We start from the raw sequence: 18,119 nt of genomic DNA on the forward strand, positions 1-18,119 counted from the left end.
TACCACATTTATAAAGTAGGAATGGTAATACATTATTTCACCAAAAATTTTATAAGAATTAAATTATTTATTTATAAGAAATGCTTTGATCATTATCATTTATTATAAAATATAATGGATATATGCAAATTAATTGTTCACCTGTAGAACCTGACTTCTAGATGCATGGATTAAGATCCAACTATCCTCCATTTCTCATTCATACCCCAAATTTTCAGTTTTCAAAATTGTACATTTTGCAATGTGATACCCAGGCAGAAGGATGACTATAAGTTTAATTTAGGTAAAACATATTATTAAAAAAATTCATATTATTCAAAGCCTGGATTGTTTTCTGTTTGGGTAGTTCTTTACTTTTGCATTATAAAGATCAAAGTTGGCCAAATTGGGGCACCTGGGTGGCTTAGTGGGTTAAGCCTCTGCTTTTGGCTCAGGTCATGATCTCAGGGTCCTGGAATCGAACCCAGCATCCGGCTCTCTGCTCAGCAGGGAGCCTGCCCCCCCCCCCCCACCGCCTGCCTCTCTGCCTACTTGTGATCTCTCTCTCTGTCAAATAAATAAATAAAACCTTTTTAAAAAAGTATTATTTAAAAACATGGCCAAATATTATATTTTAGTTGAAGACAATACAATAATATATGCTTTCACTAAGAAAAAATTAATCATAGAGATATCATCATATACTGTCATGGATAAAATGAGTCTATATCATATCTTTTTCTTGGTTAAAGGCTTCCAAGTCAGAAAAGATTGTGAAGATGTCCCATAAAAACCTTTTATATACAAATAATAACTCAAAGATAAAATATTAAAGGAAAAGTTATTACATTAGTTTTTCAGAAATTCAATTTCATTTTGAAATTGGGTCAGAGGGCTCACTACTTCAGTAAATCACTATCATCACTCCAGCTAGTTTGTGTCCTAAAACATCTGGGTGTACCAGACCTATGGATTTCTGTAATGCACAAATAGTATGTTAACATAATGCACAAAATTGGGGCACCTGGGTGGCTCAGTGGGTTAAAGCCTCTGCCTTCATCAGCTTGGGTCATGATCCCAGGGTCCTGGAATCCAGCCCCATGGCAGGCTCTCTGCTCAGCGGGGAGCCTGCTTCCCCCTCCCTCTCTCTGCCTGCCTCTCTGCCTACTTGTGATCTCTGTCTGTCAAATAAATAAATAAAATCTTTAAAAAAACATAATGCACAAAATACAGCTCATATTCACTTGTCAATAAAACACTTAGAAACATTATTTTTAATGCAAAAGACTCCACCTAATAAATATGGGTAGGCTGTTATATTGACTTAGAAGAAACTATTTTTGTTTTAAGGTACCCTCCAATTCCATATGTCTGAGTCATTCAATAGACATCTGTCATCCTGAGTTTGGGCACATGTGCAATAGGCTCTGTGCTTGTGCACATAGCTACCCAGCAACTAACTTTCTTTTTATAAATTAGCTCCATTCCAGGTTAAAACAGATGAAAGATTTCCAGTCAATGTGGCCAGACCTCAGGGTGGAAAATGAGCTCAGGAAGGCAACTATCTGAAACTGAATCCTCCCTGGAATGGACATTCCGTTCTAAGTCCCGTTCAGGGAAACTCCAACAATAACTCAAGCAGAAGCAAACAGTTGTCTTCCAGGTAGTCCAAGCCAACTGCGCTCTTTCTTAGCAATCTGTCCTCAGACACCCAGCCAGAGACTTAAAACTCTTCTACCCACATCAAAGAACAGCAGAACCAGCATGCACATAGTGTACAAACAGAAGCGATTCACCTAATTTCTATCCTCCTTGAATGTATCTCGCTTGGTAGTAATTCAGCAACTCCAAAAAGATCTCAGCTTTGTAGTCCCTCAAAGGAATCCCCACAAGTCAGACTTCTTTTTTAACCATGAGTTTCTTTCGAGACTAAGAAAAGAAATTGGGAACACCCAAAATACTACTGATTACAGGAATGATCTAAATAAAGCAACAGACATTTCAGACTGAGGTTTATAACTTTTACAATTCACTGAGCCCTCAGGAAAAAAATCATATACTAAGAATTATCCTACTCTGTTTTATTAGTTATCGTGTGTGTGTGTGTGTGTGTGTGTGTGTGTGTGTGTGTGTGTGCATGTGTCTGAATATAATAATACACACCAGAATTCACTGTTACACATGAGCCCTTTTCAGCCTGGACACCTGAGTTCCAAAAATATAATGATTTCATGACTAAATAACAGTTAGACTATTGCTGCAGTATTTAATCATTCGTATATGTGCCTAGAAACAATTAGGCACAAGTAACCCATAGATAACAGACAAAAACTCTCCTCTCAAGGAGCAAGGGAATGAGTCAGAAGCAACCTGACATTGACATCAGAGGATATAATTACTTGTGCAAAATTATTTACAGTGAGTTTTCATTAAGAACACAGACCAGAGATACCTATCCTGCCCAGGATAGTCCGGAATGCTTTTTATTAATATTCTATAAACAAACACTAGAATAATGGATATAAATTGTTAGTACAAGATACAAGGTGATAGTGGCTTTTGTTTTTGTTTGTTTGTTTTTTCCTTTTTAAAAAAGATTTTATGTATTTGACAGAGGGAGACACAGCGAAAGAGGGAACACAGGCAGGGGAGTGGGAGAGGGAGAAGCAGGCTTCCTGCTGAGCAGGGAGCCTGATGTGGAGCTCGAACCCAGGACCCTGGTATCATAACCTGAGCTGAAGACAGACACTTAATGACTAAGCCACCCAGGTGCCCCAATAGTGGTTTTTGTAAGAACATTCTAGGAAGTGGGAATAAGTCATAGGCATGCAATTACATGACTTATTTGTGGAACCACAATTTTTATGACTGGAGAGAAGTCTATGTGGAGGACAACAGCATATAAAAAAGTGAGGGACATACTGTAAAAGGTCCTATGTGCTGGGGCCTTGGGTTTTACCCTGTAGCTAGAGGATTCTCTATAGGATGCTAAGATACAGACACAAGATCCGATTAGTGTTTTAGAAACATAACTGGGGTAACAATGAGAAGGATGGATCTGTCTAAGACTAGATTAAAGCAGGGAGATCTCAGACACAGACACACACACACACAGAGAAATACACACACGTGCATGCACACATACTATCAGTGATCGTCTCTTGATCTGTGCATCTGTTTATACGATTTGTCACCTCTTTGGAGGTTAAATGTAAATTAGCTATTCATTAATATTAATAGCTAAAATAATACAAAGTACAAAAACTGTCTACTTTGTGGACACTTTGCCAATGACCAGGAAACGTTCCTTCCTAATGCCTACAATAAGCAACATTGCAAAGCAACATTAATATTCCTGTTTTTTTCTTGAAGACAATCAATATTAAATACGCTCAGCTTAGCACCAGGCACTCAATAAATAAATAGTTAAATACGGGCTTGTCCATGATTAATTAGCTTGATAGGTAGACTCAGGTTGAAAACTCAAGTAGTCTCTGGTCTTGTCCAGTTACCATGCCCATGGACCAGCATAATCTCTAAAATGCCAGCCCTTCTCATGCAGGCTTTTTGGTCATAAACAACCTGAAACACAATACCTCACAAGGTAGGACATTTAGAACAAGGCTTAAATCACTATGACATTTTGTTCAATAAGTGATGCATGTTCCTCTATAACAGAAATGGATTACATTCTAGTGGGTTAGCATTAAACCATTCTTTATACCCTAAGTAGTGGATTTATTAATTTACAAGACTTATCTGTTGATTAGATCTGGTGATGACACACTGGCCTTCAGGATACTGAGGGCTTGTTAAAGGTTTAACGTTGTATTTAAAAAAAATATTTTGCAGTAAACATGGAGTCATAGGAACCTGCAAAGAATATGCAGGGATGTCTTGTGCAACCTTCACCACACCTCTTACATTGATGACACCTTGGATAACTACAGTACAAGGTCACAATTGGGAAATTATCCATATAATCCACAGAGTTTCTTCAAATGTTTACCAGTTATACATAAATTCACTTGTGCCCTTCTGTCAGTATTTGCGTGCATGTGTGTTTGTGTGTGTAGTTATGTGCATTGTTATCAAGAATAGTCTTGCACAACAAATGCCACCACCAAGATACAGAATAGGTCCATTACCACAGGCTCTCTTCTGGCACCCCTACATTGAGTAACCCCCATTCCTAACCTGTTGCAACCAACAATCTGTTTTTTGGTCTTCATAATTTTGTTATTTCAATAATGCTATTCTTTTCAATAATAATGAAAGGAATAACACAGTACGTAATCTTGGATTTCTTTTTTTTTATTCTAGCATGGTGCCCTTGAGATCCATGAGAGTTGTTGTATTATAAATAGGTCATTTCTTTGTACGGCTGAGTAGTATTCCACAATAATGATGTGTCATTTGTTCCACATCCGTCCATTGGTGGATATGTGAGTTGTGTCCAATTTCTGACTATTACAAAAAAAATGCTGTTGTAAACATTTATGTACAACTTTTGTCGTGAACATCAGTTTTCTTTTTTCTGGGATAAATGCCCAAGAGTGATACAGAGATTACATGTTTAGTTTTAGAAGTCAAGCTATTTTTCTAGAATGGCTGTATCACTTTACATTCCCACCAGCATTGTATGGGAGATCCAGTTTCTCTGCATCCTTTCGGGCTTTGGCATTGTCACTTTTTTCTTTTTTTGCAATTATTCTTGATAAAATTTGTATAACGTGCCTAGCATTATGGTTTGATATACATAGTGAAGTATGTATAGCAGTGATAACTCCTGTCAAGCTAATTAACATACCATCTTCTCACATAGTTTTTTGATGAAAGCAGCTGAAATTTATTCCCATAGCAAATTTCCAGTATTCAATACAGTATTATTAACAATAGCCACTATGGTTTACATCAGATGTCTATACTTATTCATTTTCTATGACTGCAACTTTGTACTCTTTGACCAACATTTCCCCATTTTCTCCATCTCTCCAGCCATGGTAGATACCCTTTTACTCTCTGCTTCTATGCACTCAATTTTTTGATATTCCACATATAAGTGAGAACATGCATTTTTTTCTTTCTGTGTTTCACTGATAGTTGTATTTTTCTTACAAAATGGGAAAGCTATTATTAACAATATATTTTTATAGAGTATAATCTATTTTTCACTGCCAAATTCTTTTGCCCTTTCACAGAGAAACTATTTAAATATGCTTTGAGTCCTCTTACCTTTCTATACTCTAGGACAAATTACTTAATGGTCAGTGTCACCTTTTCTCTAATACTTTTTTTTTTCAAAGATTTTCTTTTCTTTTTTCTTTTTTTTTTCAAAGATTTTATTAGTTTACTTGACAGAAAGGGAGAGAGAGAGCGCACAAGCAGGGGGAGCGGCAGGAGAGGGAAAAGCAGTCTCCCTGATGAGCAGGGAGCCCAATGAAGGGCTCAGGTGCTCCATCCCTGGACCCTGAGATGATGACGTAAGCCGAAGGCAGACGCTTAACCTACTGAGCCCCCCAGGCATTCCTCTCTCATACATCTTAAAAATGAAATAATTATTTCTTCTTTATACCTAAATATACATTGCAAGCTCTTCTAGGTTACAAAGAAAATGGATCTCTTCTTCAAGAGATAAATTGGTGAAGATAAGAAAAAAGAGTAAATGAGTATTTTTCCAGGATATCCACAGATAGCAAGTTGAAAGAGGGAGGGAAGGCACCAACTGTAAGAAACAGAAAAAAAAAAAAAGGAATAGACTAGAGTGGAATCTAGACAGAATACCGTGATGTGAAGGAAGCAGTTAACACTGACAAGTGCCATTGGGAGTTACCGAGATAGATGCAGGAAAGAAAATATCTGGGTTGAAAACACTAAAACAAAACAAAACCATGAACCAAAAGACTACAGTAAAATGGAGTATGGATAATAAGAGAACAGAATAAAACCCAATGACAGAAAGAGCAAATCTTCATTAATTATTTATATATAGGGCTTCAACCAGAACTAAAGTGCTTTTGTTGTCATATAAAATGCAATCAAATTATCGTCATTATTATTATTTTTTAAAGATTTTGTTTATTTATTTGACAGAGAGAGACAACAAGGGAAACACATGCAGAGAGGGTGGGAGGAGAAGCTGGCTACCCGCTGAGCAAGGAGCCTGATGCGGGGCTCGATCCCAGGACCCTGAGATCATGACCTGAGCTGAAGGCAGACACTTAATGACTGAGTCACACAGGCACCCCAAATTATCATTATTATTACAACATGTTCTTATATGTTAATGGTTGTAATTATAGCATGCAACAAAATATTACACACATTATTAAAACATGCTTATGTGTCTGGTTCTGGAAAAACAGTAGTGAGCAAAACAAAATGAGATAGTTGTATTCATGGAATTACCATGTACTCCGAGTGATAAGCATTGATAAGTAACACACCCACACACACACATATGTCATTCATATATATATGGAATCAATACAGTGCTATGTGTTATAGTAGGCTATTATATGATAGTGGCATTTTATCTGCTCAAGGGAATTATGACACATTTCCACCAGCAGTGGCTTATAAGTGGAAAGGGGTGTTAGCTAGGTCAAAAAAATAAGGGTGAAGAAGGTTCTGCACAAAGAGAAAACCATGTGCAAAAGCCCTACAGCAGGAAGAAGTGAGGACTATTCAAGGAACAGAAAGAAACACAGAAAACCGGTAAGGCAGGGGCAGCATTACAGGAGATGTGACAGGAGAGTTAGACAGAGCCTAGATCTTGTTCTATTTTGTTTTGCTTTCCTAGCAATGAGCAGAAGCTACTAAAGCGATTGAATGTGCACTGATATTGTCAAACTTAGGTGACTGGATGAATTTTAGAGAATAAATGAGAAGGAATGGGGAAGAGGCAATGCAAAACACCAGAATGGCTGCTGCTGTTGTATTCCTAGGGAGACAAAGCTACTTGAGCTAGGCTAATGGTAGAAGAGATGAAAAGAAGTGGATCAAAAGATACTAGGAATATAAAGCCCAAGTAATTAATGGTTTAGACACAAGTGATTGAGAGGTAAGTGTTTCAAGGATATAATAGGTTTCAAGAGCTTGTGAAACTAGAATGGTAGCACCATTTACAGATAAAGGGAACAATGAGAGAAGATCAGGTTTCATGGACAAAGGACAAGTTTTGTTTGGGGCACTTAGAGCAGAGGTGACTTTGTCACATATAAATGGAGATGCCAACCAGGCAGTTGAAATTGCAGTTCTGGAATTTACTAGAGAAATCTGAGCTGGAGGTATAATTTGTTTAGTTATCTCCACGTGTGTGTTAGTAAGTCATGGGCATGGGTGCAATGACCAAGGAGGGGACTACAGAGAGAGAAGACACTCATGCTGGGAATGAGCCCTGAGAAATCCTAATATTTAAATGTTGAGTACAGACAATTAGCCTATAAAGTAGATCAAACAGAAATACCCAAAGAAATGGGAACAAAATCAGGAAAGTGCAATGCACATAGCTCAAGGACACACAATTTTAAAAAGGGAGAAAATGGTTAATGTTGGTACTGCTAAGAGTTCAAGAAAGTAGATGGAAATTTTCTCAATTGGTTTTAGTGACATAACATTCTCTACTTCACATGAACTACGTTGAGTGAAGTTTGAATTAAGAAAAATAACAAAATCCTACCTGTGATCTCTCTCTGTCAAATAAATAAATAAAAAAATCTTAAAAAAAAGAAAAAAAAAGAAAAATAACAAAATCATAAAAGTTTAAGGAAAAATATTAATCTAGTCCAGCTGATGAATATCAAGTATAGAAAAGTAATATTTTTGATTTTCTTTATCATACTTTGATAGTATGATAGACTCACTTATTCCATTTTCTTAAGAAAATTATCAAAAAATCCCACTAACAATAAGTTACCTCTGTTTAATATTAAAATTAAATGACTGATAGCTCTTTAAGAAATAAATAAAATATTAAACCACAACTGTTTCTTACACTTGGGAAGTGACATTGGAATATAATTTTTTTTCCTTTTCCCAACTGTGTTGTAGTGTTTATCTTTTCTGAATGGAAGCAGTATTTTCAGGTTTGTTTTAATAGTATTTATTGATTTTATAAATACTAGTCAAGCTGAACATTTTTGTACACAAACCATTTAATTTCTAGACTTCGTGTGTGTGTGTGTGAGAGAGAGACAGAGAGAGAGAGGAAGAGAGGGAGAGAGAGAAATCTATTCATGCTAGTGATACTTCATAGTGCTATGCACAAAGTACTGTCAATAACTATTCATGTAGGATAATGTCTCATTAATCCTTGTCTATGCATCACCACCCCTTCTACTCATTCTCTAATTCACATCTCCATAGCCTATACTCTAAGGCCTATTTATAGAGGTAGATACTTTGATGAAAACCTCCATAATCACATCAGTCATCAATAGCCATTTATGGCTGATTTGTACCATGCTCTGTAAATCTCTTGACATATTACAGTAGTTGTATTTATATGCATGTGTGTGTGAGTGAGTGTGTGTGTGTGTGTGTGTACCTATGGAGTTATAATCTCAAAGAAGTCAGACAGAAGATAGCAGGTGTTTGCTAATGTTTGTCTACAAGCAAGTAAAACCTAATAGTAAAATAGTTGCTCAATACCATATTAATATTCCATCTAGTCTTACTTCCCCCTAAAGCTAACTGATAAGTACATTACACTCATCCATGACTAAATTTCAATTACTCAAGTGCCTTCTTTGCTTCAGTACAATTCTAGTTTTATTTAAACTGAACTGTCAATGCTTTCTAAGTATTTTTACCATTTTTCCAGATTTAAGAATAATCAATTTCACTAATGGTTCTCAAGAAATTTTAGACATTTCTCCAATAAGCATCTATATTAACTAAAATAGCATTAAATAAAGTGCAAACTTACCTTGTCATATCTATGCAATTCTGTATTCTCTAAAGGATGATTTTTCATATTGCTTAACAACTCTGACTGAGCAATTGAAATTCAGACTGTGATAAATGTTTTACACTGAAGTCTCATTTCATTATACAGCAGTCAGTTGAAATGGGGTTTCCGAAGAAGGTATTTTTAGGAAGTGCAGAGTACAGGAAAAAGCTGAATACATTACACAATTTAAATATTTATTGAGGATTTTCTACTAAGGCAACATTTTGGTGATATCTCACAGAAATAGCAATATGGGGAAGGAAATAAGGGGTAAATAGATAACAGAGACTGTGGAAACCAAGACACCTGGTGTTGCAAGTGTGATCCTCATTCATAAACTCATTAAATGGGAGATTGAAAGAAACGCCTCTTTACTGAAATATTACTTTCCTTAGGATTTTATCATTCTACCTAGATGTTTCTATAATTTCTTGGCATTTTCTTGTCTTCCATATGGAATTCCTGACCTCCTTTTCACACTCTATGATCTTTCTAGTTGGTCTCATCCAAATTCGATGGCTCACATCTCAATTCTCCAATAATGACTTTGTTTCTAAGGCTCACAGCCCCTATATACAGTGTGCACACTCTTTGTTAAAAAACTTAGCATCCACACCCCCAATGCTTCTCAGCATTCCTTGAAGTCTTCTTGTAATTGCCACTATTACCCACCCAATTCTATGGACCATGGAAAACACCACATCCATCAACACCAATTCCTATTTACTCCAACTCATAACTAAATCTTGAATAAATTCCCTTCTTCCAACTTCAGTGTCACCATTCTGGTCAATACCACCTTCTGCCCCTGGAGAAGCTATCAGAGTGATAATCCTTCCTCTACTCTTTATATCTCCCAATCTCTTCTTCACAAAACAGAATGATATTAAGGAAAAAAATCCACAAGTATGTTCATATCACTGGTCTACCTAAGACTCTAAAAGGCTGTCCATTGATTTTACTATAAAGAAAAAAATCATTCCCGTGGCCTCTGAGGCTTTTAGTTACTAGAACCCAGTTCTCACAGTTTTAGCAGCACACCAGTCCCAAACTTTCTCTGACTTACTATACTCAAGGAAAATTCACTCCTTTAGTTCTTTTTTCATACCAAGTTCTATCTTCACACATGTTGTTTCCTCTGAATGTAAACATTTTTCCTCTCTCTTTCTTTCTTTGACCACTGTTCCCCAATTCCATTCTTTTTTGTGTAACTTTGAATGTAATTTTCCTAGGGATCTCTCCCCAACTTCTAATACTAGTCTAGGTCTCACTATTATGCATTCTTATAACAATGTATGCTTTATTCTCCAGCCCTTACCTCAAATGAGATTTAAATAGTGTGTGACTATTACATATATAGGTATATATATATATTTTTTTCTATCCTTAATTCTAATATCAGTGAGTTTTCTTGTTTAGAATCTTATCTCCAGAGACTAGTACAGTACCTGGCATGGAGTAGGCACTCAATATATATATTAGTTGCATGAATGAGTGAATAGCAAACTGTTCCTTCTTTAAATAGTGGTCACCGAAACCCAATACAATACAAACTTGACAGAGTCACTTCTTTTGATATTTTTAGTTCTGGACTTCTTTTGAGAGCAACTCTATTTCCAGACATTTAAAGTAAAACACTGCAAAATCCACAGGCTTGAGCCAACTGAACTCTGTGATAACACTTGGTACTCTCTGACATAGCCCATTAAAGATGGGGTGTGTACACCTAATCCAAAGGAATCCTCTAGCTCTTCAGCAGCTGTTCACATGGCTCCTGCCCTGCCCTTCAGGCTCTACTAAATCAGGATTCCCCAGCTGTCTGAGCTTCCAGTAAGCTCTTTTAGTTAACCAGCTACAAGTCAACATTGCTTCTATCTGGTTGCAGTCTGTAGTGTTAGATTTTCCTTTTTCCTTCCAAGTTATTTCCCAATATATGGGAGCCATTGGGATTCACAGATAATTTTATTTGTTCCTCCGACATTTTGATAACATATTTCTAATCCTGCCCTCCTTCAGCATCAGTAGAAAAAGAAATTACTCAACCTGCCTTTGGTGAAAATATGTGTGCAGTTCTGATTCTGTGATTTTTATTTTTCACATTTCTTTAGTTTGACATCACACGGTTTCCAAAGCTAAAATCTGTACTCCTAAGAGTGTGCTAACTCCCGTGCCCTTTAACTCAGCACTTAGCTCAGGCTAAGGTAGTACTGCTGCTGTAATCTGATAAAGGAGCAGACAAGTTGTGTGCAAATAAAGATGGGTGCCAAGAATGAGCAAAAAGCCACTGATGTTTATGCCCTTTTATAGTCCTGATTCAATGACAGTCTTAGCCAGAAATGGAGCAGGAGGGGGGACAGCAATTTAAAACAAAACAAAGCAAAAACCAAGGAAAGGGTGAAAACACTGAAAGGGCAACTCCTTTATTTGCCCATAATTGGACATAAGATTAGACTATTATAACGCTAATTGTGCTCAATTAATACTGGTTTTTCTAAAACATCAATTGTTTCATAGTGGTGGAGAAGTACATTTAAAAGTTGAAAGTAAGCCAGCCAAATACTGTACATTACGTTGGCATATGTAAATTCCTTGCTCGTCACAATGCCCATGAATGGGTTGAATATTTATTAAATATAAGCTAAAAGCATGACAATTCAAACATCTATTTTCTTCAAATATCTGTTTTTCTCCAGTTTCTTTAAAATCATGTTAACCCTGTTTAAAACCCATTTAAATGTCAACATTCTGACATTATTACACAGATAAGCACTGGCTTTCATGATGCACTTTAATATTCCTCCTATTCATTACAATAACAAAGTTATATACTAAAATAAATAAAATAATAGACTAAAATATGTAAAAATAGAAGCAAAGCTCTTCCTCACATTCTTGCACTTGAACTGTAACATAAGACTAAATCTTTTTAACTAGACTTTACTGTACTTCAGATTTTGAAAGTGACATGTAAAATCAATTTTTCAACATCTCTTCTTTAAAATTATATGGAATTATATAATTTCCCAAAAGTTATATGGAATCAAAATATTGAATTAAGAGTTCTGGAAGACTCATTTACGAACAACAAAAACAACAGCAGCATCAACTTTTTACCAGCAAAGAAATGACAGTTCCATTCCAGTTAAAGGATAATTGTCTATTTGCCCCCACCTTCCATTACTGAAGAATGGCATGCATAATGACAAAGCCAAAGTGAGGCACTGAGGCAGAAGGCAAAAGAAAATAAAGAGGACAGGGAGGAAATTGATTTCCAAACTCAATCCAGACTGCTAGGAACACTTTTTTCTCAGGGTTTAACATCATTACATACACTATGCAAAATCCCTCCAGGGACCATAATACCCTGAGAAAATTGCCCTGTTGGTTCTTTCATCTATTAAAATTCCCAGGTGTTTTGAATACATGATATCAGAATAACATCAGATGGAGCAAAGTGTTGAATAGACATTGTTTTTTTAAATGGCAGCCTCAGTGGAGGGCTTGAGCTGTGCCAGAGGGAGTACTGCCTTTTGCTTTTGTTAATGGGCATGTGGTAGAGGTTGTATAGTCTTCAGATTGGGACTCTTTTAAGCATGAGCAAGTAAGGCCATTTTCCTCTCTTCATTCTCATTCTGCCTGCTGCCTGTAAAAACTGTGGCTGAGAAATTTAAGATACCCGTGAACGTCGGAGCCAAGGTTTTTCAACCCCCCTTCGTCTGCCCCATATTCAGGGCAGTCATCTTGAATAGAGAAAGAGAAAGACCATGTTGTCCCTGAGAGTTACTGTTTCTGAGTCTCTGGAGGAGATCTCTGCTTTAAAAAATGTACATGCAAAATTATATTATGCTGTAATATATGGGGAAAATAAGCTTTTTATACTACAGATTTCAGAAAAAAAGTAAACCAAATCATTTGAGTTGTTACTCCTCAAATTATAGTTTGCATAGGAGTGCTTCACAATGAGAAGGGTCTCTGTCCCCTTCCAGACAGGAGATGAAAATCTCTAAAAGACACATTCACTTTTTTTTTTTTTAAGATTTTATTTATTTACTTGACAGACAGAGATCGCAAGTCGGCAGAGAGGCAGGCAGAGAGAGAGGAGGAAGCAGGCTCCCCGCAGAGCAGAGAGCCTGATGTGGGGCTCGATCCCAGGACCCTGGGATCATGACCTGAGCCGAAGGCAGAGGCTTTAACCCACTGAGCCACCAGGTGCCCCAAGACACATTCACTTTTAATATTAACTAGAGGGAACTTGAAATTTTACAAAGATAAACATTTGAAGAAAAATTCCATACATGACATCCATAGACAAACTCTCTTCAAATTGGCAAAATAATAAACTACATAACACTGCCAACTGAACTTTCATATCTGTATGTAAACTAAATTCAAACTCCAAATCCATGTTATGAATATTATTCTGTCAATATTGTATAGAGTGAAACCCCAAGAAGTTTAACTAACAGATTTTTTTAAAGATTTTATTTATTTATTTGACAGAGAGAGATCACAAGTAGGCGGAGAGGCAGGCAGAGAGAAAGAGGAGGAAGCAGGCTCCCCACCAAGGAGAGAGCCAGATGCGGGGCTGGATCCCAGGACCCTGGGATCATGACCTGAGCCGAAGGCAGAGGCTTTTACCCTTTGAGCCACCCAGGTGCCCCTAACTAACAGATGTTTTTAAATGAGGAAAAAGGTGAAGACTATAAGATGTTTGCTTATTTGTTTGTGTTTTGAAGCTCAGTCTGCTGCACAGAGCGTGCTCCCTAAAGACAAACACTTTCGTGCAACTCTGCTATGGAACTTGGTTGCATTAAAAAAAAAAAAAAGTCTCTTCATTTCCCATACTGCAGCCCATGACCCTCCCAACAAAATTTTCCAAGTGCCTTGATAACGAAATGCAAATCTCCTAGGACAATAGCAGGACTTTGTGAGAAAGGAAACTAATGCCTCCTTCTGAATCCAATCAAAACCTGAATGTGCTATATAAAAATAAACCAAGGTCATCATTATTCTTCTCATTGTGATTTGGCTTGCCTTCAAATTACATACTCTGTATATCTGAAATAGCTGCACCGCCTCCATTAACTGAGTTTGACATCATTTTAATCAATGTATCTTTTTAGAATGAAAGGCAGAAATGTCAAATTCCTACCATTGTACATTCTTTTAACTCTCTAATCTGCATTAAATAAAAGCCTGTCTTTGAGAAATAGTGTATGCTTAAAGAAATATAACTAGCATCAATTTCATCCTAAAATGTAACTGGGAAAAGATTCAACAACAACGCATCCCTTCATCTGGAGGTGATTTCCAATGAAATCACTTTTAAAGTTTAGGACTTTTAATTAAAGTTTAAGCCTTGAGGCCCATCACTTACACTGGTTCCTCCCAAGGACCTACCTCATTGTCAGTTCATGATTTTGTAATATTTTTCCTAAAAGACTCCCCTCCCTCAAATTGTATAATCCCAAGGCCTGTAAAACCTTGGTCTACTCCTTCCTTCATGGTTTGTTATGTTTTGTTGGACAGAGGACATACATTAGTCTTATTTGTCAATTTCTTTAAAAATGATTTATATCTAAAGCAAAATGGAAAACATGAATGGAAAATTATCTTCGAAGAAAGGTTAATTTCCAATGAATTTTCAATGTCTGTGTGACTTAAATGTCTTCATGCTTTTATTTAAACAGATATACTCACATCAAACTACCATGGTTCCTATATTTGCAGGGGAAAAAAGAACAGTTTAATAAAGTATGATAAATCATTTTTAATAAGTTAGGGGAATATTACATACAGTAGAAGGTGGTAGGGGAAGAAAAGTTTGGGAAATCACTTTGCTTTTTTCTGGTGATAAAGCCATGATGAAAGATAATAAAACAGAATTTTTAAAAACCCTGACTTTTCCAAGACAACAAAGATTTAAATCTCTTTTATTAAACCACACAAGTGGTTAAGAACTTGACAATTTATTTCTCATGTAACAAATGACTTGGACTATAAGGATTTCAAATGAATACTTCAGAACCAAAGAGGAAGCTGTATTAATATCTCTGTCCAAATTATAAATTTCTATCTCAGTACTGTCTAGCTGGAGTAGTGTCAACTAACACTTTTTTTCCTTAAATAACATAAATTTGCACAAACCACTTGGTAATCTTAAGTTTACAGTAACTACTACATGAAATTTTCTATTGCATTTTCCATAATGTTTTGCCACATAAGAGATACAGAAAACTTCTTTTTCAATTACAAAATATATTATCCACTTAGATCAGCAATCTCTTTTTCATAGAGTTAAGATGCCCTTAGAAGACTCTGGAAATGAAATCATTCTAAATGATGATTTTATTAGACCTTAAGATAATTTTTATCATTTAAAAAATTCTAATGAAATGTATATTTGCAATAAATTATTTGAGTGACTCTTTGCAATGCAATATTTGAGCAATTTTAAAAGTAAACAATCTTTATGTTTACATAGGGATCTTCTAGCAACTACTTTCATTAAAAACCACCCACGTGTACTCTTACATTTTTCAAACTAAGCAATTAAAAAAAAATCTCATTCCAATGTCAATACATTCAAACAGAAGTACGTCACCTGGTAAAAGTTAATGTAGAATATAACCGTGTGAATATCTTCATATTCTCTTAACAAACCCACTGTCATGCAGCTTAAAATTTCACCTGATAGCTTTAAAATGTGCCTTAGTAAAGTCTACAGTGCTTGTCCCAAAAAGGTTACCTTTCTTTAAATTCTAATGAAGAATTTGAAGTTCTTTGAGTATCTATGACAAAGTAAAGAGCAGGTTTGCCTTTCATTTTTTACTATTTTTTGAATTGCATCTTTGCTATTTTTTTTCTAAATCACTCTCTACACTGGTTCCTGGTTTGAATTTTTAAGTATAACAATGGATCAATCAATATGTGTGCACTGCAAATAGTATATGCTGTTCTACTTTTGTAACATTAGTAAATGGGAAGGTTTTTCAACCAGAAAGCGATTCTGATGCTCACCAAATAAATTTATAAAATAAGGAAATGTCATTAAAAAGGTTTTACTATAAAATCTGGTAGCATCTAATGTGAATCAGTGAGTGCACAATGTTCTTTTTTTTTTTTTTTTTTGGCACAGAGGCCAAAGTTGTGCTGTGACCTTTTTACCAGAAGTTTTGAAGAATTGCTTATTTGGACAGACTTACTTTCTTCATTGTTAATTATAGGCATTGCCATCCTATCTGTTTCAGAATGGTATAATCCACCAGTCAAAGGTGGGATGAGGAGGGCAAGTTAATCCCTTCTGTCAATCTCTTGGGGACACACTGTACTACTCATATATTATGTTTATGTATTATTTTTACTATTGTGCCAGAGTCAATTTCTAAATTTTTCATTAGTCATCATGACTTCTTAAAAATAAACAAAATAGATGCACTTTATAGAAAAGCCAAATGAAAAAGCTTTACTGAAAAGCTAGGTCATCCTGAACATGGAACAACATGGTAAGCTTGCTATGAAATGATCAGAAGTATCTCATGCTTATATGCTGTGTTCTCAACAAAAGCGTCTGGTCACTTGTCAGCAGAGAGCATATCACTATTTGAAAGAATTTTCATGATATTCTACAGAAAAGAACACTCAAAATACTAAATATAATATGAGAAAGCGATTTTTAAATTAAATATTTATCATCCTTTTCTCCGCCTCCATTTACCCATCACAATTCCTTTTGTTTTTTTTTATTTTTTTTCCCCAGAGATGTGCCAGAGACAATTTTTTTTTAACCTTGAGGTCCCCACACATCATTCCACTATTGCAATTAGTTCATTGAAAATAAATAGCAGGTCACTGCCCCACATGCAACCATTACTGAACAGAAGATCAAATAATCAAGATAAAAACTCAGTTACCAAAACGACTTCACAGCAATTAAAACAGTTTGCTACAAATACTCCAGGCCAGTTATGCATATTCTATTACTTCAGTGATTTCTTAAAAAAGAAAGATCTGCTTGATTATATTTGTGAAGAAAAAACTTTAAACTCTACCTCATTTCTACTGAAAAGTTCTCCCAGTGAGAAATATGTACACCTGCACACATACATGTATACAGGAAATATAAGATAATATTTATTCTTATTCAAAAACCACTATAATAATTTAAAATCAATCTGCCTAATCAGTGAGCTTGCCACAAACTAAAACTTATGCCACGGTAAAAATATTTTTAGTGACTTTGTACTTACAACAGTCCTCTACTTCTTCCCACCAAAGCATTTGGGGAAAAAAAGTATATATCAAGGCAGCAAGAAAAGTCTTGGTAAATTTTCTCCCAACTTTAGCGTTCCAATAGGTTTAGAAATGATGAGAAATCAACCAACTTCAGCAGCCTTTTAAAAAAGAACACTTCAGTTTTTCCTATTCGTTTTTCTCTGAAGCTAATTGCCTCCAAGATCTGAGTCCTGTGAGGGGAAAGTGAGTGATCCCAACACCGAGTGAGTCAACATAGTAACTGATGCCAGGATTCTGTAGAGGCCCCTGGATATTTCAAATTCCAGGACCTGCGCAGAAGCAAGTGACCCGCCTTTTCTCTCAACTTGGTTTCCCATAATAGGACTGCCCATGGCCACTACATATAAGGTTGTGTTCCCAGCATGGCAAGCCCTGTAAAGTCAAATAATGTTCAACTGTGTTCTGATTAATATCCAAGTCAGAACAGAACAGTGGACATAGTACTTGCTTTCACAGGCTCCTAAACATAAAAACTCTTCCATATACAAAACAACAGTACTTTCTGTAACTTATATGCACGTTTCTAAAATAACAGAGCAGAAAATCCTAATCCAGAATAGACTTTGAGATGCCTTTCCTTTTTTTTTTTAACCTTCTCAACAACACTAAAAATTTCACTCTACTGAACAAAAAGAAATGCCCAGAGTAATCTGCACTCACTCTGTATCCACTGTCTACCAAACTTAATTTCTACCCTGGGGATCTTATCAAAAGTCAAGTATTGATGATGCCAAGAGTCTGATTAAGAAAAGCAACAGCAGAATGAAGCAGCTGAGCTCTGAAGGCAGAATGTGTATAGCTCTCAGGGGACAAGGCTTCTGCTAAAATAAAGAGTACTCTTATAATTGAAAGAAGAAATCTTCCTAAAATGCTAAATTTCCATGGCACCTTA

At 35.9% G+C, this 18,119-nt stretch overlaps 1 protein-coding gene across 9 annotated transcripts in view; it reads right to left on the reverse strand.

Moving 5' to 3' along the window:
• The window catches only part of DMD (dystrophin), a 2,324,635-nt gene that overhangs the window by 2,163,552 nt on the left and 142,964 nt on the right, over window positions 1-18,119 (reverse strand). For 8 of the 9 annotated variants that reach the window (XM_045994546.1, XM_045994545.1, XM_045994539.1 and 5 more), the window contains exon 1: window positions 17,182-17,409. The exons of the other annotated variant lie outside the window; for it this stretch is intronic. In XM_045994546.1, the coding sequence (XP_045850502.1) occupies window positions 17,182-17,212 (31 nt within the window). In that variant the 5' untranslated portion in view covers window positions 17,213-17,409. Of the gene's footprint in view, window positions 1-17,181; window positions 17,410-18,119 lie in introns of those variants that run through there. 9 annotated transcript variants of the gene reach the window in all.

Source organism: Meles meles, chromosome X (genome assembly GCF_922984935.1).
Source record: "Meles meles chromosome X, mMelMel3.1 paternal haplotype, whole genome shotgun sequence".
NCBI classification, from domain to species: domain Eukaryota; kingdom Metazoa; phylum Chordata; class Mammalia; order Carnivora; family Mustelidae; genus Meles; species Meles meles.